The sequence below is a fragment of the Notamacropus eugenii genome, chromosome 1 (genome assembly GCF_028372415.1).
Source record: "Notamacropus eugenii isolate mMacEug1 chromosome 1, mMacEug1.pri_v2, whole genome shotgun sequence".
NCBI lineage: Eukaryota > Metazoa > Chordata > Mammalia > Diprotodontia > Macropodidae > Notamacropus > Notamacropus eugenii.
In genome coordinates this window covers 344,723,606-344,746,789 of record NC_092872.1, presented here as the reverse complement: position 1 = coordinate 344,746,789, position 23,184 = coordinate 344,723,606, and the positions used below count along the sequence as shown (strand labels likewise).

At 38.9% G+C, this 23,184-nt stretch overlaps 1 protein-coding gene and 1 long non-coding RNA gene across 4 annotated transcripts in view; one reads left to right on the top strand and one right to left on the bottom strand.

The window, feature by feature from the left end:
• Window positions 1-23,184, bottom strand: part of LOC140518139 (organic cation/carnitine transporter 2-like) — a 52,594-nt gene that overhangs the window by 15,326 nt on the left and 14,084 nt on the right. For all 3 annotated transcript variants that reach the window (XR_011971835.1, XR_011971836.1, XM_072629996.1), the window contains exons 2-5: window positions 14,084-14,187; window positions 5,010-5,164; window positions 3,764-3,935; window positions 2,365-2,491 (exon numbers count right to left, since the gene is read on the bottom strand). Coding sequence is in view for 1 of the 3 variants with exons in the window: in XM_072629996.1 (XP_072486097.1) it covers window positions 2,365-2,491; window positions 3,764-3,935; window positions 5,010-5,164; window positions 14,084-14,187 (558 nt within the window). In the remaining 2 variants the exon portion in view is untranslated. The remainder of the gene's footprint in view (window positions 1-2,364; window positions 2,492-3,763; window positions 3,936-5,009; window positions 5,165-14,083; window positions 14,188-23,184) is intronic.
• The window catches only part of LOC140518141 (uncharacterized), a 51,012-nt gene continuing 42,725 nt past the window's right edge, over window positions 14,898-23,184 (top strand). Inside the window, exon 1 of the long non-coding RNA XR_011971837.1 lies at window positions 14,898-15,066. This is a non-coding gene — a long non-coding RNA (uncharacterized lncRNA). The remainder of the gene's footprint in view (window positions 15,067-23,184) is intronic.

Sequence of the window (23,184 nt, the reverse complement as noted above, 5' to 3'; positions counted from 1 at the left end):
TGATGCCTCTGGAGAAGAGTGCCCAGCTCTGCCTCACTTAAATCCAATTCACAACCAAGTCAAGCCATCACTCTGTGATGTCACTGGTCCTCTTCAAAAATAAAGGATGAACAACACAAAACAAGCCATTTTCCTTATTAGCATCTAGCCGAGGCCTTGCATATGGTAGATGCTCAATAAATGTTTGAAGTGAACCCAACCAGTCCGTTTGCTTGGAAGCATTTCTGTTATTTGTTCTCACACTGTATGTTTACAGAACTGGTCCTAGGGAAAAAGAGAGTTTGGAAAGAAAAACTGGAGAACTGACCCAAGCTTCACCCAGAGTTACTTCCTGTCAAACTTGGTGAAGGCTTAGCCATTAATCAAGCTCAAGTCCAAACATTCTGATGTTTCTTCTTAAGTAAACTGGGCTTTGAGTGGTGGATTTTTCCCTAAGTTAGCAGTTCAATAAAAGGTCAGTTTGTGACTTAATGGGAATCACTGAAATAGCCTCTTTTCCTCAAAGCAGTCTTCTATTGGAGAGGGATAAATAGTAGTCTCAATTTTTCTCCAAACATTCTGGTTCACCCAAAGTGAACCCTGCTTGAACATATTTCTATGACTGTGCTTCCTTCCTCTTCCATTTATCAGGGGCTATCAGTGAGTGTTTCCAAGCCTCCCTCCTAGTGCAGCGCCAGGATATCTAGGCTAAAGAGTCAGGAAGTATTTAGTTGTGGGCCCTCTCCAGGGAGCAAAGGAAAGGGGGAAGACATAGTGTATTGTAAAAGGGGGTGGGGGATAGGAAACAGAGTTCTGGGAACTGTTTGGAGAAGACTGGTGGCTAGGTAGAAGCACTTTAGTGCTCTGAAATCCTAGGTCATCTTCTAATGTCCCTTCTAGCATTAAATCTATGATCTTCTGAGTTTATGGAAGTTGTCAGAAGTCCTGCCTGAAATGGAGGGCTTTTCTTCTTATGGTCCCTTTTAAGAATTACAGCAGTCCTGGATTCTGAATGTGGTAAAGAGGAGAATATCTATCCATGGCATCCTTCACATCTCTGTTGCTGGCACTGACGCTAGAGCACGAAGATTACTGTTTCACCGAAGAATTCCCAGGACCTATTCTGTATTCATAGTTTCCCAAATCCATGCTTCTGGGAGCCTGCCAAAGGTGCAGCCAGGCCATAGTTTAGCACCAAATATTCCTGGCCTTTTCTGGTTGATGGTAGGACCAAGGGACAGCACAGGCCTGCTACAGTTTTGGGCCAGAAAAAGGTAGAGAGAAGGGAGAAGAAGGTAAACAGAATTCAACAAGGATCTGGGAAGGAACAGGTTCTAGCAGTCACAGATTTCAGGATTTAGACACATATAACAAACTATCCACTTATGCCTATGAGGTGATACCTATAAGCAACAAGGAGAGTCTTCTAACCCACAAACTCAAATTCCAAATTTATTAGGTTTTTTTTTGCTTATATGCTTAAAAATTATGTCACTGACAAGCCCTGAAATAATACCTCCATTTACGTATCACTTTGTTTTTTAAGGCACTTTTTAAGTCAACAAGCAGTTAGTATTGAAGATGCAAGAAGACAATAAAGCTGAAAATGGGGGGAGGTGAGGGAAGTAGGGGTTGAGGGGGCATGAAAGAGAAAGCCCGGAGAGTTAGGAGCGGGGTTTACATAGAATCTTTCATCTGGTCCACACAACAACCCTATGAAGTAAGTGCTATGATTACCTCCATTTTACAGATGAGGAAACTGAAACTTCAAGGCAGTAAATGACTTGCCTGGATCACAGGACTAATCTGAACTCAAGTCTTAATGACTCCAAGTCCAGCTTTCTATCCACTGCCTCAATTACCTATTTTGAAGCAGTAAGAAATTCAAAAAGATAAAAAATATGCAAATTGCTAATGTTAAATACCTAATATTTGTTGCCAGTAAAGGGTTACTTTCAATAATCTAATAATCAATGACTGTTTTCCAGGGAACTCTTCTTCCTGCTTTGAGAAAAAAAATAAAATCATTCCCTAAGGATGGAAATTTGACAAGGGGGCTCCTTCTCCCTTGACCTAACTCTGCATAAAATAAACATTTTACCACTTTTCTTTTCGAGTGAAAGGCTAGAATAAGAATTTGTGCTCGAACAGCACCTGCTTCTTCAACAGGTAGTATCAAATACAGACCAAAGTTTGATCTCTGGTCCTTCCAGCAAAGCCTTACTTTACCCTGAATATCAAGAAACTGCTGTCCACTGCCATCAGAGGCTGCTTTGTCTCACACACCCTGCTCCCACTGCTAAGGACAGAGTGCTCTTCTGTGGCATGTAACACACCTAGAGATGGATGGTCTCAGGCTGCTCTGTCACACCCCTCAGCACTCACCTCCGCAGGGTCAAACACCACCGATGGCCCAACGATCCTGTTGAGCTTTGCGGCCTTCTGGATGATGACCTCTGCCTCTTCCAGCCTTCCCTGAGACAGGAGCCATCGGGGCGATTCAGGAATGACCCTGCAGCAGCAAGTCGTACAGACATGCATGACAGTTAGCAGGTGAGCACTGCCAGGGTGCTGCCAGGAAAACAGGCTGGGACACTAGGGCCCTGGCCGGCGAGGCTAGGCACAAGCCTGACACCCGTATTCGGAGAGATAAGCATGAGTGAAGATTCTGAGTTCCCGGAGGCAGCCTGGGCCACGGTAAAAACCTCAGCACAAAGGCTGTTGGGTGACTGGCCCCCTCCCCTACTCTTTATTTTTATTTTTGGTGTGGGTAAATCTAATGGGACTACTCCAGAAATCACCACGCCACCTGACTGGTGACTCGTACCAGTGCAACATGAAGGCAATGGTGCCACCTGGTGGGCAATGGAAGAAGACGGGGAATGTTTTTTTTTTGAGGCTGTGTGTGTGTCAGTCAGGTTAACTGTAGCAAGATATGTGGCAGGAATGGTTTTGTGGTGCAGTCACCTTTCTTTTGAACCTGGATGGGAAATTTAGTTATATTTCTTGAACATCTCTCACTCTCCCATAGACATCACCCTAGTCCAGGTTCAACAGCCTTCCTGTATACTGCGGACAGGCTGATCTTTCCAAAAACCTCAGAAGACCAAGATCATTAAATCGGTTCCCTCATTTCTACCACATACAACCAAGTTCACTGCCTACCTATCCGATATGATTTCCCCACTGTAGGTGCCTTCTCCTTTAGTTAGGTTGGTCTTCTCACTGGACTCTCCACACATCATACCCTATTCCTATGTCTATGCTTTTGCGTTAATTTTGTTCTTAGATATCCTCCTTCAGGACATCTAAACTCTATCTGTCCTTTAGGGCCCAGACTAAGACCCACATCTTCCAAGAAGTCTTCTCTGATTACTCTCAGCTTTCCATGATCTCACTTTTCAGAAGGCTTCACATATTTAGCACTGAAAGAGTTTTAATTATAAAATTTAGCACTTAATATTGTATGCCAAGTATTATTTTCTCCCTGAACAGACTCAAAATTTGTACAGGCAGGTGCTTTCTCCTTCTTTTGTGACTCTAGCTCCAAGCATAGGCTCATACACTAATTTGTTGAATTATTTTTTGTGGGACTGAGAAATAATCTCTTTCAAGAAACTTGAAAAACCAGTGGGTTTCCTGTTCTTAGAAGCTTTGATTAGGAAGTAACCAAATTGCTTCCTTCTCTTCTCTTTTTAGGACCCAACTACAGAACATATTAGCTTTATGGGCCAAATTCAATCAGCTACAATAGCTGTTTCTCTATGAATGAGGTCATACTCACCACCACAGGGGAATGCACAGCAAGCCTGGCAAAGTTAGGGCCAGCAGTAGCATCCTCCATTCTCGAATGAAGTAGGCAATCAACGGCAGGAACATGTAGCCAATTGCATAAAATATGCAGACTCCCAATGTGGAGAATATTATTCGAACTGATTTGCCCAGAATTTCTGTTCCTTTAAAAAAAAAAAAAAGAGGCGCATACATTAGCATTGTAACTCGCCTTATTGACTGTTTATGGCAAAAGTGCGATACTGTCTTCCTTCCAGAGACTGGACAGTATTTCAGACTAGCTAACAAACCTGAAGGTAGAGGATGAGGCAGAACTGGTAACAATTCCAGAACAGTGGCATGAGTCCTCTGCCGGCTCACTCAAACAATCATTCACTCTCCCCTAATATCAGTCTGAAGAGAATGGAACAAAGGCAATACTAACTCCCTTCAAACGGTCCAAACCAAAGGAACCCAAAGGCTGGTAACCCTGGAGCCAGAGGTCCAGAGGACAAATGCCCTGGAGAGCAAAGAAGATCTGGCTTCAGCAATTCCTGATTTCTCAGACAGATAATATATCAGAAACCAAAAGCCTTCCTGTGGATCTGGCTGGTCTCCTTGGACCCTGCTTACAATTTTAATTAAATAACTGGACAGGAATTATAAGCCCATAGTAATAAAACCCCTTTCCCGCAAACCTTTTCTTTTAAGTAGTTTCTGCTTTTCTCTGGAAGGGAGCAGTTTCTGTCTTGATAAGAGTATTGATCACAAGCTTCTCCTTGGACAACAGTGCCCGTAATTCATGCAATCCCAAAGATCAAACAATATTCCCCTTCCATAGGCCACATTAAATGCCAAGAATTGGTGAAAACAGCTTTATTGGCTAGGTTTTTACTGTATCTCTGCTTTAAAAGGCCTCACAATGTCCAGTTGCTTTTGAGATCAAGGCAGCAGCTGGGCTCAGAGGATTAGAAAACAACTCTAATTCTGGCTCTTCCATTAATTCGTCTTAAGACAAAATAATTAATGGCTTCCACTTTGTCTCTTTCCTCCACAAAAATTAGCACAATGCCTGGCACATAGCAGACACTTAATGAACATTTATTGACTGAGTTTTCCTGTTGTAAATAGGATCCACTAAAGCCTCCTAGTCAGAAATGAGCCCATGGGTGAGGAGCACCAGGGAGGTCACGGGGAATATAAAGGATGGGACTTAAAAGACACACAACAGGTACTTAGCTCAGCTGAGATTGTCATACCAAGAACAAAAGCGGCCACATAATTAGATATCTGCCCCATGCCCACCAGGACAAACAGCACTGTGAACATCTCATAGTTTGTTGAGAAGACTTGTAGAAGACTAAATCCCGTCTGCATTCCCATTGTCACAAAGAGAACATTCTTCCGGCCAAATCTTAGAGAAGGAGAGAAAATACAATGACAAGGGAATAGCATCGTGAGAACAGCACACCTATTGAAAGGAAGTAGAGAGTCATTTTATGGGGATGATGCCCTTCCTGAAAGCCATGGAAGCAGACATGCCAGGTGATCTGGTTGTACCATTCTCTGCTAATGCATGGATGAGGATCCCATGCTTGGCCCAAGGGCACTGTCTTTTAAAGCTGCTATTTCACATGGCTAACTCATCCTGAGCTTGCTTGCAGTGCACTAAAACCTGGAGGATTTTTTTTCCCCCCACATAACTGTTGTCTAACCACATCCTTTCTATTGCTGAATTTTAAAAACTAAGCTAAGACTATATTCATACATATTAAAATCATCATTTTATTTCATCCATTGTTCTGGCCTGCTGAGATCTTGTAGATCTAATGTCATCCAGTATATTAGCAATCTGCCCTGATAGTTCCTCATCATCTGAAAAATTGATAAGCATGCCATCTATGCCTTCCTCTAATCACTGATTAAACCAGGAGATAGGGAGAGGCTGGATATGAGAGAGATGGGGCTTAGAGGCTTAAGGAGACTGAGGTTTCACTCTGCTGGAGAAGATGGGAGGATAGGATCAAGGACACATGCTGTAGGGTTTGTCTTGGAGGCACAGGAGGAGAGAGCAGGGGATGATGTCAAGGAGTTTTGAGATGAAAAGGAGAGAAGAGGGGATTCACAGTAAAGAGCATGCGTGTGTGTGTGCGTGTGCACGAGAGAGAGAGAGAGAGAGAGAGAGAGAGAGAGAGAGAGAGAGAGAGAGAGAGAGAGAGAGAGAGAGAGAGAGAGAGAGAGAGGGAGAGAGGGAGAGAGGGAGAGAGGGAGAGAGGGAGAGAGGGAGAGAGGGAGGGAGGGAGGGAGGGAAAAGAGATGAGGGGGAAATATAGGAGGAGAGGTTTGGGAAGGGAAAAGGTCAAATAACTGTGAAAAAGTGCTTTTATAAATATGATCTCACTTGATCCTTTGAGGTAAGTGCTATTTATTATCTCCATTTTACAGCTGAGGAAACTGAGGCAAGTCAAGGCTAAGTGACTTGCTTAGAGTCACACCGTATCTGTCTGAGTCCAGATTTGAAATCACATTTTCCTGACTGCAGGCCCAGTGCCTTAGCCATTATACCACCAGCTGTCTCAAAAATACTTATGTGGGGAATGAGATTAGGGAAATCTGTTAGGAGGAATAAAAAGATTACTTTGATACAGTGAGGGTCCACTTAAAGTTGGATATAATGTTCTTAATCAGCATTGTTATGTGACTTCAATCAGTTTGGTTCTTTCTAAGTAGGAATAGAAGAGATGGATGATGGAAATAATTGAGAAGTGGGGTTTGGCAAGAGAAAATGGCCATAAAACAAAGGGGCAAGGGATTTTAGAGTTGATAAAAGTATGAAGTTGAACTGGTCAAGGCTGGGAAGGGAAAAAGCGAAGGTTCAACCAGGGTAACAGCCTGAGAAAGTACTAAGAGGCAGAGGGATCTAACAGTACGAGGGAAAAGAATAGGTTTAGGAGAGTTAAGGCCTAGGGAGAGGATGGAATGATAGGATGTTATATATATTCAGGGAGAAGAATGTCAGAGTTTTTAACTGAAGAAGTAGAACACTTTTGGGTAATTCAGGGTGTGACCACTCCCATGTGTGGCTGATTTAGGTTACAGGATTTAAGGAGATTAGGGAGCATCAGCAGAGTTACTGGGCTCCTCTGGTAGAACTTGAGGGAGAGAAGACAGTGCCTGTTTTTCCCCTACATCATTTCTCACATCCAACCCTCTACTCACACAACCATTATTCTAATTCATGTCTGTCGCCTTTTGCCTGGACTAATTTCCAATAGCCTCCTAAACCTTCTCTCTGCTTCAAGTCTCTCCCTCTCTAATCCATCCTCCATGCAGTTGCTGAATGATCTTCCTGAGGCAAAGGCCTGAATTTGTCAGTCCCCTGCTCAAAAATCTTCAGTGCCAACCTGACTTCAGGATAAAATTCAAAGTCCTTAGCTTGACATTTAAAACCTTTCACAGTGGTTCCTACTTACCTATTCAACCTACTCTCCTTCACTCCCCTGTCCTCCAAATGAGCAGCCTTACAGGCTGTTTCGGGAACTTGATATGCCATGCCTTGTCTCCATGTTGTTCCCCTCCCCACCCCACCCCGTGCTGGTAATCTACTTCCCCTGACCTCCCTAGTTTCTTCCTTCAAGGGGAAATTCAATGACTAGATCCTACTTCCCCTACCCATACATGTCCCTTATTAATACATTTGTCTCTTCAAATTTCTTGCAAGCTCCTTGAAGGCCAGGGCTGTTTAATTTGTGTCTTTCTATCATCAGCTGCTAGCACTGGTGGCACTTAAAATAGATGTCTTCACTTGAAGGCCCAGTGTGTTGCGAATCTATATTGCTGGAAAGTAGTACCTACACTGATGAGATCACAGTTACTCTGAGAATGTGTAGCTATGGTGCGTGCTGTTCTCACTCTGCCAATCTTGTTTGACTCATTCCAAATCTCCATGTATTCTCTATAGTTAAAATTTTATGATGCCCTAAGATCCATGAATTGACTTAATCACTTACCAGGGATTGGATCTATAGGATGCTTCAAGTTTTTCCACAACTGTAAATAAAACAGCCACGAATATTTTGAATCTATACGTCCTTTTTAATGACATATCGACAATAAAGTCTCAGTAACAGATTTGCTTTGTCAAAGGATTTAATCAGTTTTAGGATTACAGAGTTCATCCATCCTTTTCCTTTCTTCAATAATTTGGACAGAGGCTCATCTCCTATCCTTAGGGCAACTATTCTAAGTTCACTGACAGTGCTCACTGGTCACCTCTGCCAGTTCTTTGAGTATCCTAGAATGAAGTTCATTGATACCTGGTGACTTGAACACTGAAGGTAACTAGGTGTTCCCTATCATCTCTTTGCTAACTAGGGCAGGCCTCTACAGCCCACTGGCAGCTTGAGGCATGCCAAAGGATTTCCTCTACCTACGGAGGATGTTTTCCTCTGCATTTTTCACAGGCTGCCATAAGCACCTCTCATGTCAAAGGCTGTGCAGGCCAGATATAGTTTCAGTTTCCTGACAACTAATTTTGTTTTGTCCTTCTCAACTTGAAGGTTCTTTCTTAGAAAAAACAGAAGCAGATTAAGAGCTGAATAGCTCCGTTATCCATCATCATCCCCACTCTGATGAACAGCCATCCTAACCCTTCTTTGTTCTTCCTTGCCTCCATCGTGAGCTTTAAAAAGCCTTTTTATTTTGTAAATCATTCATTGCTGTTTCAGCTTCTCAGTGTTAGTGCTTCTAACACTATTCTTACAACACCATTCCTCTTGTTTGTAGTCATTCTTAGTTACCTGTTCTTATCGTCTATGTTCTCTATGTCTTCTTGAAATCTAAGTCCATCTCTAAGTGTCGTGAACACCTGCACTGGTTTCTTTACAGAGCTATTCCCTTCAAAATCATTAGTGCCCCCAGGTTTCATTCTTGAAAGAATCCTAAACACACAGGTTTCAATAATGATATTTCCTGAGTAGAAATTTAGGGCAGGGAATACCTGTCTACACACATACATATACACACATATATGTGTTTCATCTTCTCTCCCTTTGCATTCTAAAATCCCTTCTCCTAAAATCTAGGGTACATATCAGAGCATTTAGGCTTTATCTTCCTTATCTATCACAAAATTTATAGATTTTAGCTACTTCAATAATTCTTAGATTATTGGTCCTTGATCTGTTTTCCAGGTCAGCTTTCTTTCTTTTTTTAACATACCACTTATTAGATTTTTTCTCTAATCTTTTGATTTTGTTGTAATGTTTCTTTTCTTGCTGAGTTGTTGTTTTCTGACCCATTTCCATTTTCAGGGCATTCATTTCTTGAATGAGTTTTTCCACCAGCCATTCAAAGGTATCCAGTTCTCCGTGCCATTCTCTCCTCCCTGGCTAGTCCACGGTTGTCATTTCTTCCAACTATTCCAGTAAACTTTATGGCCAGGATATATTTTTCTTTGAAGCTTTGCTTGGATGTTTTTATAGGCTTCTGCTTTCTTCAGAGGCAACCCATTTGGCATCTCTCAAATAAGGGTGTTTCCTCATGGTATTTGGAGTTAACCTTAGTTTGATCATCTCAAATAGTCTTAATACCTAGATTGGAGGTTCTGTGCTTGGGCCAGGCTCTCCTGCTGAATGGCATGTGTAAGGTCCTGAGTATGGTATCTAAGACTAGGGACCTCCTTCAATGACTGTGGAGCTGCTCCTGCCTAGGGGCTCTGTCTTGCCCAAGGGCACCAGGCCCTTCTCTTTTCCCCTTATTAGGAGCCAGGCACTGTGCTAAGTGTTTTATGGGTATTATCAGTTTTTTTTGGTATATAATTTATTGGATTTTTTCCCCTGCCCCTAATGTTTTGATTGCTGTAATATTTCGTTACTTATTGAGTTGTTTTCTATCTGGCCTATTTCAATTTTCAGGGCATTTATATCTTTAATCCTCACAACAAACCTGAGAAATAAGTGCTATTATTATCCTCATTTTACAGATGAAGAAACCAAGGCAGAGAGAAGTTAACTAATTTGTACAAGGTCACACAGCTAGTAAATACCTGAGGCCAGATTTGGATTCAGGTCTTCTTGACTCCAATTCCTTGGCTCTATCCAGTGCTCTATTCCACCTTTATACCTAGAGAGCTTTCCTCCCCTTCTCCTTCCCACCAAGAGCTTACAGAGCACCACAGCATTCCCAGGGTCTTTCTGTGTATTATTCCAGGGCTGGGTAGAGGAATGTAGAGGTGATGATTTTTCTTATTTCTAAGCCCCATGAGGTGTTAGGGGGAGCAGAAGGGAGGATCTTTTTGTAGGGACTCATCTTTTTACAGGGCAAGTTAAGAATTTCTTAGCTGTTCTGATTTAGTAGACAATGAGTTCAAGCACATAGGTCAAATTTCTGATTACTATTATAGCCTACCTCCATGCCATTCTTATGATCCATTCCCTGAATTCTTTAGGCTGGGAAATCTGTCGTCTCCTTCCACTGTGATATTATCTTTATTTCTCCCTCCACTGCGCTTCTTGGATTTTCTTACATAAGAATATCTTCTTAACAATGTTATTCCATCTCCCCTTTATTCTAAAATATTCTTTTTGAATGGGTATCGTAGCCTTCCTCAGCCATGTTGCAGTCCTAAGTGGCAACCCAACCAATCTTACGATACTCCCCAAATGACTATAATACTGACTCATCTTCTGGCATTTATGCTCTCCAATTTATATTATCCCTTATAATCTTTGCGAGTAGGTAGAGGTGTGATTTTTAAAATTATTGCCTCTTTTTCCAGCCTGTTGTGTCTTGTGGATTATTAATCCTTTTCATTGATAATCCTCTTCCTTTTTATTAGCTTTCAGCAAATATACCATCACTGGCCAAGATTCCATCATTCCTATAACTTCAAATCATGGTGCAGAAAATGGAATCTTATTCTCAAATACTATCTTCTCATTTCATTTCTCAAACTTCACTTTTTCCCCCTTGGAAAGCCTTAGCTTTGATTGGCACTAGTGAGGAAAACACAGTTTGTGCCCTTTAAATTCTTCAGTTCCTCACCCATGGCTTTGTAAGCTTCAGAGAAGGCAGCAGGAATTTTCTTGGCATTTTCAGAAGGATTGGAATTCATGCACTTTGAGGCAAAAACATTACATTGCTTCCACCCAGTTTCCCTTTAATATGAAGGAATGAGGTGCTGAATGATGACAGCATAAAATTAAGTCTATAATCCCTTTTTTTATCTCTTGGCTGCCAGAGATATGACTACCCTCAAAATTACATTCATTTGCTAAAATACAGGTTTGGGACTGTACCTCTACTGAATGGACCCTGTCCCTCCATAACTCTGTAGGGTTTTTATTACAGCTGTTTCCAGCAAAGGCAAAGACCAGCAATCAACTTCTGGTTGTGGCCAAGCCTGGCTTACCATTCCAGCCAGAAGAAAGTAGCTCTGCCCTCTACAGCACATTTAAAAAAATTTGGTTTTGCCTAAAGTGCTTGATCCTAGGAATAAATAAATGTGGTTATGTGCTATTTTATGGAGTTGCTTTCTGTGTGTGGAGTCATGTGTATGAAAGGCAGTGTTAAAATCTGCAACAGGAGGCATTCTGTCAGGACTACCAACAGACCACCTAAGAGTTTACCTCTTTAGAGTTGATCTGCTAGGCTTCCAGTCAATTCAAGATTACAGATCTTTACTGATCTACATAGATCATTACAGAGCTTTCTTTGGCACTTCTTTTTCATCTGCTCTGTGAGGTGGAAGTCAAAGCTGCAAGTTGTCATCCCATATATCTTTCAACTGAATAAAGACTCGATTTATAAAAACCACAACATTTTGAATCCAAACTCTTTCTTAGTCCTTCTTTAGCTACAATATCATCTGGAACCAAGCTGAAGTGGGCAAAAGTAACAGCTAATCACGTAGCTATTAAGTATAGGCATGGGGACAGCAAGGAAAAAGCAAAATCTGTTTAATCTTTGTCAAAAGAACAACATTCTTCTCTCCTAACAAAACCTATCTACCTAGCTAAACTGGTTTGGTCTTCATCTGTTTTCTCTTCCCTAGTCCTTCCGAGTCAAGAAATTCTAAGAAGCAAAAAAATGGTGGAAAGCAGAAAAGAGAAAGTGGTCCAAGGAACCCACTCTCTTGGATACACAATCCCTGATAACCTTGAATTGATCTGCAGCCTAGCAAGCCAACATGAAAGAAGCAAACTTTTAGTCTGTAGCAAAAGGAAGTTTTGGGGAAAAAATACACACACATACTTAAAACTTCTTTCAAGAAAACAGCACTAAATATCAAACTATATCTTCTGTCCTTATACTGTTCCCTTAAAAAGATATACATGATATGTACATATACATATATGATATTCAGATTCAAGTTTCTGCCAAAACAGATTCAAATAATTTTTAAACTTAGGGATTATTTATTTTGCAGAGAAAGAGCTTAAACCTTGGCCTGCATACAAATTGGCCTGCATGAACAAAGTGTTCATTCAAGATGGTAATTAAAGATGCCCTTAAAGTTATTCGTCTGGGTCTTGGAACTGCTTTACTAACAACTTACTACATATTCTAGAGAATTAGGATCATACAGTTAGAGCCGGAAAGGAATTTAGACGTCATCTGGTGCAAATCCCTTATTTTACATAGGAGGCAAGAGAAGGCTGGTGATGCAGGCAGTAGTAAGTGGTAGTACTGGGATTTGGATGCAGTTCCTTTGCCAGATCTAGTACCATGCCACCTCTCAATGGATGAATGGGTTGTATTCCCAAAATTTGCAAGTTAGTTGCTTGGTGTACTTCTGGACCCTGCTATGGCTGAAGTCAGGAAATCCCTTGACCAGTCAAAGTCAGGAGAGAGTGTCCTGTTGATTAGTGACTGCCACGGGTATGGCAGGTCCATGGACATTCCACATTTTAGAAACTGTCTCTATCTTCAAATAACATCTTCACTTAATCTTGGTCAAAGAAGATGAGAGGAATTTCTCTTTCTTTACCTTTGCATGATGCTCTGGAAGAAACCAATTCTAGTGAAAAATATCTGGTTTCACAGCATCTTGGAGTTGGAAGAAACCTCAGAAGTCATCTAAGTTAACCTACAGAATACCTTTGTGAGAAAAAATTCACAGCTCTCTTCTGTAACTCTCATTAATATAAAAATATTTATACAATTATAAACAACCTCAACTTTATGTTACAACCTAAAAAATGCTTTTCTTTTTTATATTTTTTTACTGAAAAAAACCTCAAAACTCAAATAACCAGGAGGAAAGTAGTTGAAATGAATGACAACAGAAGCATAATGTAGCCTTATCATCCTGATCCATAACTTTATAGACTTTAAGACATAATTGCCACTCAAGCAGAAGCCCTTCCTGTAAGAAAAAAACTTCATGCCTGAACTTTTCATAAAGTTATCCTGTAAGATCCTAACATCCCTTACTTGGAAAGACTTACAGTTACTCAAAGCCATTCTTCTACATATTCTAAGTATTTTTTTCAGGTAAGGGCAATTTCATATAAAGGATGGCTTTGGCCACACCAACACTATCTTACAACAAATACTAAATAGGTACTAGATGCATAGTAGAGGAAAAATGTCACCAGCACTAATCAGTACTCTACCAATTATCCAGTCTCTGGCTACGAGAGGCAACTCATATAGCTAGGACCTTTCATTTGTCAGGTGGGTTATCTTCTGTGAGAATGCAAAGGTTGCAATATAAACAGAATTCTGATACCACTTGAAGATCTCTAGACCTTTGTTTTATTTTATCTGTTTGTAGTCAACCCACTTCTCCCAACTTCATTCCCCTTCCCACCAACCCTTGGAAGAAAGGGAAGAAATAAAAATCAGGCACAGATATTTTGGTACTATATAGACAAAAGAAAATACCGATTCCCTACTGGATTGTACAGACATACCCCTTGGACGGTCAGGACCTACAAACATTTTGATTTTTATCATCAATAGGGGGTTGAGGGACTTTTATTTCCTGAGCTAGATATTTGTCCAGCTTTACAGTGGAACTTGCTGGTGAAGACAAAGCTAGCCTTTAAAAACAGAACTGTCAGGCCTAAGGAAGCAACTCAAAATACTTCTTCCCCGTTTATTATTTGAGCCTCACTTGAAAATATTCCTCAGTCAAAGGGAAACAAAGAAAAGACACCAGGGAGTGGAGTCTACAGGAGAGGTTAAGAGCTTCTTCACCCTACAAACCTCATCCCAAACAAAGCAGGCCATGCAAGCCTTGCCGTATGACATCTTCACACTGAGCACAACTGAGCAGCCAAGAGGGATAGCTAATTGCTTCAGAGCTGGTAGAGTGGATATACTTTACTTGTCTGAGAGCTGTCCTGAAATAAAGGATCCGACAAGCACACCCACAAAAAATAAGGAAGTAGTTAGTGGAGCTTTCCAGTCATCCTCACAGACCAGGTCCCACTGTAAAAGAAACAAAGGAAGACTTCACTTTTACAATTTATCAACATCATCTTGGTACATTCTATTAAGAGGTACCCCATTATCCCACCTGTTGCAGACCTTCAGCGAGGATTCCAGTCCCCATGATTTTGTTTTCACACACATATGCAAATGTGCACGTACCCAGGTGTACACCTCATGTTGCTTTGTGTCCATATGTTACTGTGGGAGGGGGAGGTAAAGAGAAGTGGGAAGAAGATACAGGAAATTCTTAGGGTGCCTGATGTCATAGTCAATCCAATGTGCCCCGTCTCACATGGACATATAATGTAGAATTAAAACCACCAGCACATTGGGTTTATTTTTTCAAACAACACAGTACTGAAACACTCTAGAGGATAGTAGTGAATGTTCTTCTGCCCTCTCTCTCTCTCCCTCTTCTCTTGCATAATAGCATAGCAATGAGCCTCAGGAAAAAAAAACAAACAAACAAACAAAAAAGAGAAAATCCATACTTGCTCCTCCCGGGTTACAAAGAGTTACTTTTTGGTTTGGAGAACAACAGTTTTCCTTCTTGGTCAAAATCAGGCAAAAGATTCCAGCCCTCCTCCCCCAAATCCCTGCCTTTAGACAAAGTACAAAGCAGCCTTTCTTTGACCTTTCAGGAAAGGGCTAAATTTCTGGTTTTTAGGGCATTCATCAAAGAGTCTAGCATCCAAGATAGGGATCAGCACATGCCCTTTATCCATTTGAAGTTCTTAACAGGGAGTACTGCCAACTCCCAACAAGCAACTGAAAAAAGAAAACAAGCCTACCACAGAAATCACCAAGCAATCTAAGAAGAAGGAGCTGGTCTTGAACACTCTGCTGGTCTCCAAAGCTGGTTGTTTCTGACAACAGGTTTGTTTCCTCATCTCCATCCTTCCCTCTTATTCCCTTCCATTTTCCCTAGTTCACCCTCTCTATCTCTCAGACCTTAGGAAGATCTGAAATGTAATCTGAGGGTTGCCAGGTCCCTAAGGGTAATAACAGCATCTGTAGTGGTTTGGGCCAACTTAGGGGGTTCTAAGCCTGTCCCACTCTTTGTGACCCAATTTGGGGTTTTCTTGGCAAATATACTGGAGTGATTTGCCATTTTCTTCTTCATCTGACAAGGAAACTGAAGCAAACCAGGTTAAGTGATTTGCCCAGGTTACACAGCTAGTAAAAGTGTCTGAGGTCATATCTGAACTCGGGTCTTCCTGACTCCAGACCCAGCAGTCTATCTGCTGAATCATCTAGCTGCCCCTGAGTCTACTCTTAGACACAAACCCTCAATGCAGACCTCAAAATGAACTAGTCTACATCAAGGTCATGCTTTGTGAACACTTACATAGAAACCTAGAGAGGTTTTATTGTTGGCTATTCCAAAAGCTTAGAGATTTCTCACTGTCTCTGGGTCAGTGACTGACCTAATGGTGAAGCATCCAGGCCTAAGCGTAACTTGTACTTCAACCTGTACCATCAAAAGTGGTATGAAACATTTACAACAACGTTTATAAAACATTTACTTTTCAAATTAAGCTCTTGAGGGCCCCATCCTCTCCAGCCTGAACCTTGACCCTGCAAGGAAAATATGGACTGAATTAAAAACATAGACAACAGTTGATGAGGAAGACAAGCAGTGGCTTCTTCCACTGCACTGCTGCAGTTACATCACACAGGCGATAGGTGGCACTCAGGTGTCTGCTAGGAGGTGGGGAGCATGCTTGGTCATCGGTCCTCTAGAATCATGAAAAATCATTGCATCGATCAAATAAATCATTCAAGGTTGTGTTTACAATGTTGCTATTATATGAATCGGTTCTGCTCACTTTATTCTTTGCCTAAGTTCATACAGGTCTTCTGAGGCTTTTAAAAAATGACCCCTTTCATAATTTCTTATTGTACAATAGTATCTTATCATACTCAAATACTATAACTTGTTCAATCATCCCCATTGATGGGTACCCGCTTAGTTTCCAGATCTGTACCACTAAAAAAAGTGGTGCTTTAAATATTTTTGTACATATGGGTCCTTTTTCTTTGCTCTCTTAGGGACATAAATTTAGTAGTTGTATTACTGGGTCAAAAAATATGCATACTTTAATAACTTTTTTTGGATATAAATTGATTTCCACAACAGCTGGACTACTTCACAGCTCTATCAACACTGCATTAATGTACCTGTTTCCCCATAGTTCCTCCAACACTTGTCATTTTCTTTTTTTGTCTTTTCTGACAATCTAAAGGGTGTGAGGCAGAATTTCAGTTACTTTACATTTTCCTAATTACTGATTGTGGAACATTTTTTTCCATCTGGCTATTCATAATTTGTATTTCTTTCTTTGAAAACTGCCTGTTCATGTTCTGCCTTTTTCTATTTGTTAAGAGCATTTCTGCATGTGACTTTTTTTGTGAAAGATCTATGAGCACTTGGAATAAAAAAGTATATTGCTTACTTTTCCATTTTGTTCTCTCCAGATACCCGTTGATTCTGTTGGTTTTTTAAAACTCAATCCTAAGTTATTAAATAAAAAATAATAAATGACTATGAAGCCTATTCAAAGGAGATTTTCTGCTTGTTGCAGGGAGTAAGGTATTTAATTACTTGGTTCAAATCATTTTATTGAAATATTGTAATTGAAATGAAGATGTTGACCCATTTTTTGCTGCAGGTTTGCTGCAGAGCATTTTAACTTTGTTTTTGTTACATTTGAAGTTCAGAATTGTCTCCTCCCTGCTCCTTTCCCACCCCACTCCACCCTACAGGTCACCATCTGACAGGGATATATAAATATATGTAAAGCCATGCTATGCATACTTCTATCATCAGTTCTTTCTCTGGAAGTGGATAATGTCTTCCTTCATACATCCTTTGGAGTTGATCTGAGTATTTATACTGGTGTACCGTATACAACATTCTCTTATTTCACTCTTCATTATTCCATGCAAATCTTTCCATACTTTCTGAAATTAACCAGCTCACCATTTCTTACATACAGTAGTATTCTATCACAATCATATACCACACCTTGATTAGTCATTTAACTATTCCCAAACGATGGGCATCCCCTCAATTTCTAGTTCTTTCCCACCAGAAGGAGAGCTGCTAGAAACATTTTAGAACATATAGATTCTTTTCCTTTTTCCCTAATCACCTTGGGAAACAGACCTAATGGTATTGCTAGGTGAAAGGATATACACAGTTTTCTAACTCTCTGGCATAATCCCAGATTGCTCTCCAAAATGGTTGGATTAGTTCTATCAACAGTGTATTAGTATCCCTATTTTTCCACAACTCCTTCAACATTTGTCATCTTCCCCTTCTATCAGTTTAGCCAATCTGATATTGTGATATGACATCTTAGTTGTTTTAATTTGTATTTTTCTAATCAATAATGATTTAGAGCATTTTTTTATATGACTATATGCAGTTTTGATTTCTTCACTGAAAAACTCCCTGTTCATATCCTGTGACCATTTACCAACTGGGGAATGACTCATATTCTTATAAATTTGATGAAGTTCTCTATATATGTAAGATATGAGAACTTTATCTGAGAAACTATCTATAACATTTTCCCCCAATTTTCTGCTTTTCTTCTAATCTTGGCTACATTGGATTTATTTGTACAAATCTTTTAAAATTTAATGTAATCAAGTTATTCATTTTATGTTTTATAATTCTCTCCATTTCTTATTTATTTCTAAATTCTTCTCCTATCCATAAGTCTGATTTTCTTATGCTATCTTCCTTTAAATCTAGATCATGTATCCATTTTGACCATATCTTGGTGAATGGTGCATGATATTGGTCTATATCCAGTTTCTACCAGACTGCTTTCCAGTTTTCCCAACAATTTTTACCAAATAATGAATTCTTATCCCCCAAACTTAAATTTTTACATTGTCAAACACAAGGTTACTATAATCGTTTACTACTGTGTATTGTAGGTCTATTCTATTCCACTGATCCACCTTTCTATTTCTCAGCCAGTACCAGATAGTTCTGATAATTACTGCCTTATAATAAAGTTTAAGAGCTAGTGCTACCAAACCTCCTTCCTTTATATTCCCATACTGCCCCTCCCCCCAATAATTCCTTGATATTCTTGACCTTTTGTTCTTCCAAATGAATTCTGTTACTATTTTTTTCTAGCTCAATAAAATAATATTTTGGTAATTTAATTTGGATGGCATTGGGTAACTACATTAAGTAGAATTATCATTTTTATTATATTGGCTCACTCACCCATGAACAACTAATATTTCTCTTAATTTCTCTAAATCTCTAATCAAATTTATATTTGATTTTATTTGTATAAAAAGTGTTTTATAATTATGTTCATATAGTTCCTGGGTTTGTCTTGACAGCTATATTCCCAGCTGTTTTATACTGTTTATAGTTATTTTAAATGGGATATCTTTTACTTTCCCTTTTTGTAGGGCTTTGTTGGTGACATATAGAAATGCTGATGACTTATGTGGGTTTATTTTATTTACTGCTACTTTGCTAAAATTATACATCATTTCAACTAACATTTTAGTTAAACCTCTAGGGTATTTTATTTAGGATTTTTCCATCCATATTCATTAATGACATTGGTCTATAATTTTCTTTTTCTGTTTTTGCTCTTCCTGGTTTAGGAATCATCATCATATTTGTTTTATAAAAGGAGTTTAGTAGGACGCCTTTGCCTGTTATTTAAAAGAATTTATTTAATATTGGAATTAGTTGATCTTTAAATGTTTGGTTGTTATTTTTGTCCTTCATTTTTGAAGAGGTTATGACATCAGGGAAATGATGACATGATTTGCAGTTACTTTGATTTAAGTGAGGGAGTGCTGTGCAAGGTCACCAGCCTCACTTTCTCCTCCAGAGCCATCTGGGTGCAGTGACCTGATATTTATCAGGATGACTGGAGATGGCCCAGGATGCAGTGGGAGACCCTTGCTCTTTTAGGCTAAAGTCTTTTCAGGTACTTACTTAAAAAATGAGGCAATGCCCATTCAGGGAGGGGCCTCACCTCTTCACTTGTAAATTCTTCTGGTCTTGATGTTTTTTTTTTTTAGGAAGCTCATTTACGGCCTGTTCAATTTCTTTTTCTGTAATAGATTTATTTAGGGATTCTAATTCCTCTTCTGTTAATCCAGGCACTTTATAGTTTTGTAAGTATTCTTCCATTTCACTTAAATTGTTAAATTTATTGGCATATAATTCGGCAAAATAACTCCTAATAATTACTTTGATTTTATCCTCATTAGTGGAATATTTGCTCTTTTCATTTTTCATACTAGCAACTTCGTTCTCTTCTCTTTTTAAAAATCATATTAACAATGGTTTATCTTTTTATTGTCTTTTCATAATAACTCCTAGTTTTATTTATTAATTCAATGGATTTTAAACATTCATTTTTATTAATCTCACCTTTAATTTTTACGATTTCCAACTTAAGTGTTTAGCTGGAGATTTTAAGTTTATTCTTTTTCTACTTTTTTAAATTGAGTACCCAATTCGTTGGTTTGCTTTTTGTCTATTTTACTGATATAAGTATTCAGAGATATAAATTTTCTTTTGATTCCTGCTTTTGCTGTTTCCCTTAAGTTTTGGTATGTTGTCTCATTATTTCACTCTCTTTAATAAAATTATTTATTGTTTCCATGACTTGTTCTTCAACCCACTCATTATTTAAGATTAGGTTATTCAGCCTTCAATTAATTTTAAATCTGTGTTTCCATGATTCCTTATTGGATATAATTTTTATTACATTAAGATTTGAAAAGGATCCATTTAATATTTCTGATTTTCTGCATTTAAAAAACAAAAAGGTTTTCATCTCTAATATATAGTCAATTTTTGTAAAAGTACCATATACCACTTTAGAAAAAGGTTTATTCTTTTCTATTCCTATTCAGTTCCCTTCAGATATCTATCATAACTAAAATTCTATTCATCTCCCTGACTTTTTTCTTACTTATTTTTTGGTTAGATCTATCTAGTTCTGAGAGGGAAAGGTTGAAGTGCTCCACTATTATAATTCTATTATCTACTTCCACCTTTAGATTTTCCTTTAAAAATTTGGATGCTATAGCATTTGGTGTATATAGGTTTAGTATTGAAATTACTTCATTATCTGTGATATCTCTTATACTGTTGTTTCCCTGTTTATCTCTTTTAATTAAATCTATTTTAGCTTTAACTGTGTCTGGGATCATGATTGCTACCTCTGCTTTTTGTGCATTAGCTGAAGCATAATAAACTCTACTCCAGCCCTTTATTTTTACTCTATGTATTGCTCATTTTAAAATTTGTTTCTGTTTTTTAATCCATTCTGCTCTGTTTCCATTTTATGGATGAATTCATCCCATTCACATTCAAAGTTATAACTACTAGTTGTGTATTTCCCTCCTTCCTATTTCTCCTGTTTATCCTCTCCCTCTCTTTTTACCCTATCTTCCCTCAAAGTCTAATTTACTTCTAACCCTAGTCTCCCTAATCCTCACTCCTTCTAAGAATCCCTTCCTTATTCTCTCCCCTTACCTTCTTATTCCTTAGATGTTATTCCCTCTTTAAACCAGTTCTCATGAGATTAAGGTTCTACTATTATCAGCCTTCCACTCCCTCATGCCTCCACTGTAACAGTTCTTCCATTTATGCTTGTTTCTATGAGATAATTGCTCCATTTTACCTCTCTCTAGCCAATTTTATTTTTTAGAATCACATATAGGGAGTAAATAGTTTGACCTTACTAAATCCCTTATAATTGGTCTTTAATGTTTACCTTCTTATATTTTTCCTATAGGTCAAATTTTCCATTTGGTTCTGGTCTTTTCCTTACAAATACCTGAAATTCCTTTAATTCATTGAATATTCTTTAAAAAAATTATTATTTACCATGCAGGATTATACTTGGCTTTGCTGTGTAAGGTATTCTTGGTTGCAAACTCAGCTTCTTTGCACTTTCAGATATAATGTTCCATGCCCTTTAGTCTTTTAATGTAAGAGATGCTAACTCTTGTGTTATCTTGTCTACAGCTGCACAGTATTTAAAGTTTTTTTCCCCCTAGTTGCTTGTAGTATTTTCTCCTTACCCTGGGACCTCTGAAACTCAGCTATAATGTTCCTGTGAGTTTTCATCTTCGGAATCTATCTCTTTCAGGTAGTGATCAGTGGATTTTTTTTTTTCAATTTTTACTTTACCTTTTAGTTTTAAAACTTAAGGGCAATTTTCCTTAATAATTTCTTGAAACAGTGTCTCTTTTTTTGATCATAACTTTCAGGTAGTCCAACAATTCTTATATTGCTTCTCCTTAATCTGTTCTCTAGATCAGTTGTTCTTCTAATGACATGTTTTACATTCTTTTCATTCTTTTGATTTTATTTTATTATTTCTTGGTATCTTATGAAGTCTTGTCCAATTCCAATTTTTAAGGAGTTATTTTCTTCCTTAAATCTTTTTCCACTTTGTTGACGTTCTTTTTCATAATTTTCTTGATTTTCTTATATTTTTCCTCAACCTCTCTTATTTGATTTTTAAAGTCCTTTTTAACGTTTTCCAAGAATTCTTTTTGGGCTAAGGACCATTTTACTTTTTTCTTTGAAGTAGAAGTAGCTGTTTTAACTTCACTGTGTTCTTCTAAGTTTGAAGCCAGATCCTCTCTTTCATGATAATATCTATGATTGGGTTCTTTTTCTTTTGCTTACTCATTTTTTCAAGTGGCTTATTTCTTGGCTTTTAACTTTGTGTTAGAGTCGGGCTTTAGTCCCAAGGTGTGGGGGATAATGTTTCAGGCTTCTGTTTTTGTAAGCTCTATCTAGGGGGGCCTGACCTCAGGTACTCCTCTCCACCCCTCAGCCATAACCAGGGCCCCCAGCAACACCTGTCGCTGTAAGTGCTCTTACTCCCTGCAGTCTCTCCCATGGCTGCAAGCTTCAGCTCACCCCTCTGCACAGGAAAACAAAACAGGGATTCTCTTCTCCTGCAAGTGACCACAGTTAGCAGGACCCTTGCTGCCCCTATGCAACTGTACTCACTGGTGTGTGCTCACTTCTCCTTGACCACCACTATAGCCTGACTCTGTCTGTTTCATACACAAGGACCCCATGCCAACAGCAATATTTCCCTGATCAATGAGGCTAAAGTTCCTGAAGTTGAGATTACCCTGCCCCCCCCTCCCCCATAACAGCTGTCCCTAGGGCTTGTTTGTTGATTCAGCTGTATCTGCCCAGATATATCTGCACTTTGATCAGACCAGACTACCACCTGGGGAGGTCAGGTCTTTCCAAACTTCCTCCCAAGTTGTCTTAAGCAGACAGCTACTTTATCCCAACTTTTAATTATTTCTGCTGCTCAAAGATCACTTTGAGGCATTATTTTAAATTGCTTATGGAGGAAATTTGGGAGAGTCAGGTAATTCCTTGCCTTATTCCACTATCTTCCCAGAATCCTTCCCTGATTTCAACTTAAGTAATTTTTTTCTGGTCTGATTCCTTTTTTTATCTTTTTGATTGATCTTCTAATATTATTAAATTTCTGTTTCCTCTTGCAATAGTCATTTTTTAATGCATGCAATTCCTGTTATTTGAGGACATACAAGTTTAACATTTGTTTTTTAGAAATAATTTACTTTTAAACATGATTTAATCTTTGCCTCTCCTTTAAGCTTTCTAGTTACATAAAGTCCAATGTTATCACTGATCTTCCTGCTTTTCTTGAACTGCCTGTGCATGTCCTATTTTTGTCCAGTGTATAAGTTTCAAGATGCCTGCATCTTTTTGCATTACACTTATTTCTTGTAAACAACATATTGAGTTTTCATTTTTTAAAAATTCAACTCTTTTTCAGTTTCAAACTCTCTGCTTCCATCCTCTCCTTGCCCCCAGAAGGCAAGAAAAACAAAAGCCATTACAAATATATATTGCCATGCAAAACAAATTTCCATATTAGCCAGGTTCTCCCCTCCTCCCCCAAAAAAGGCAAGAAAAAGAGAAAAAAA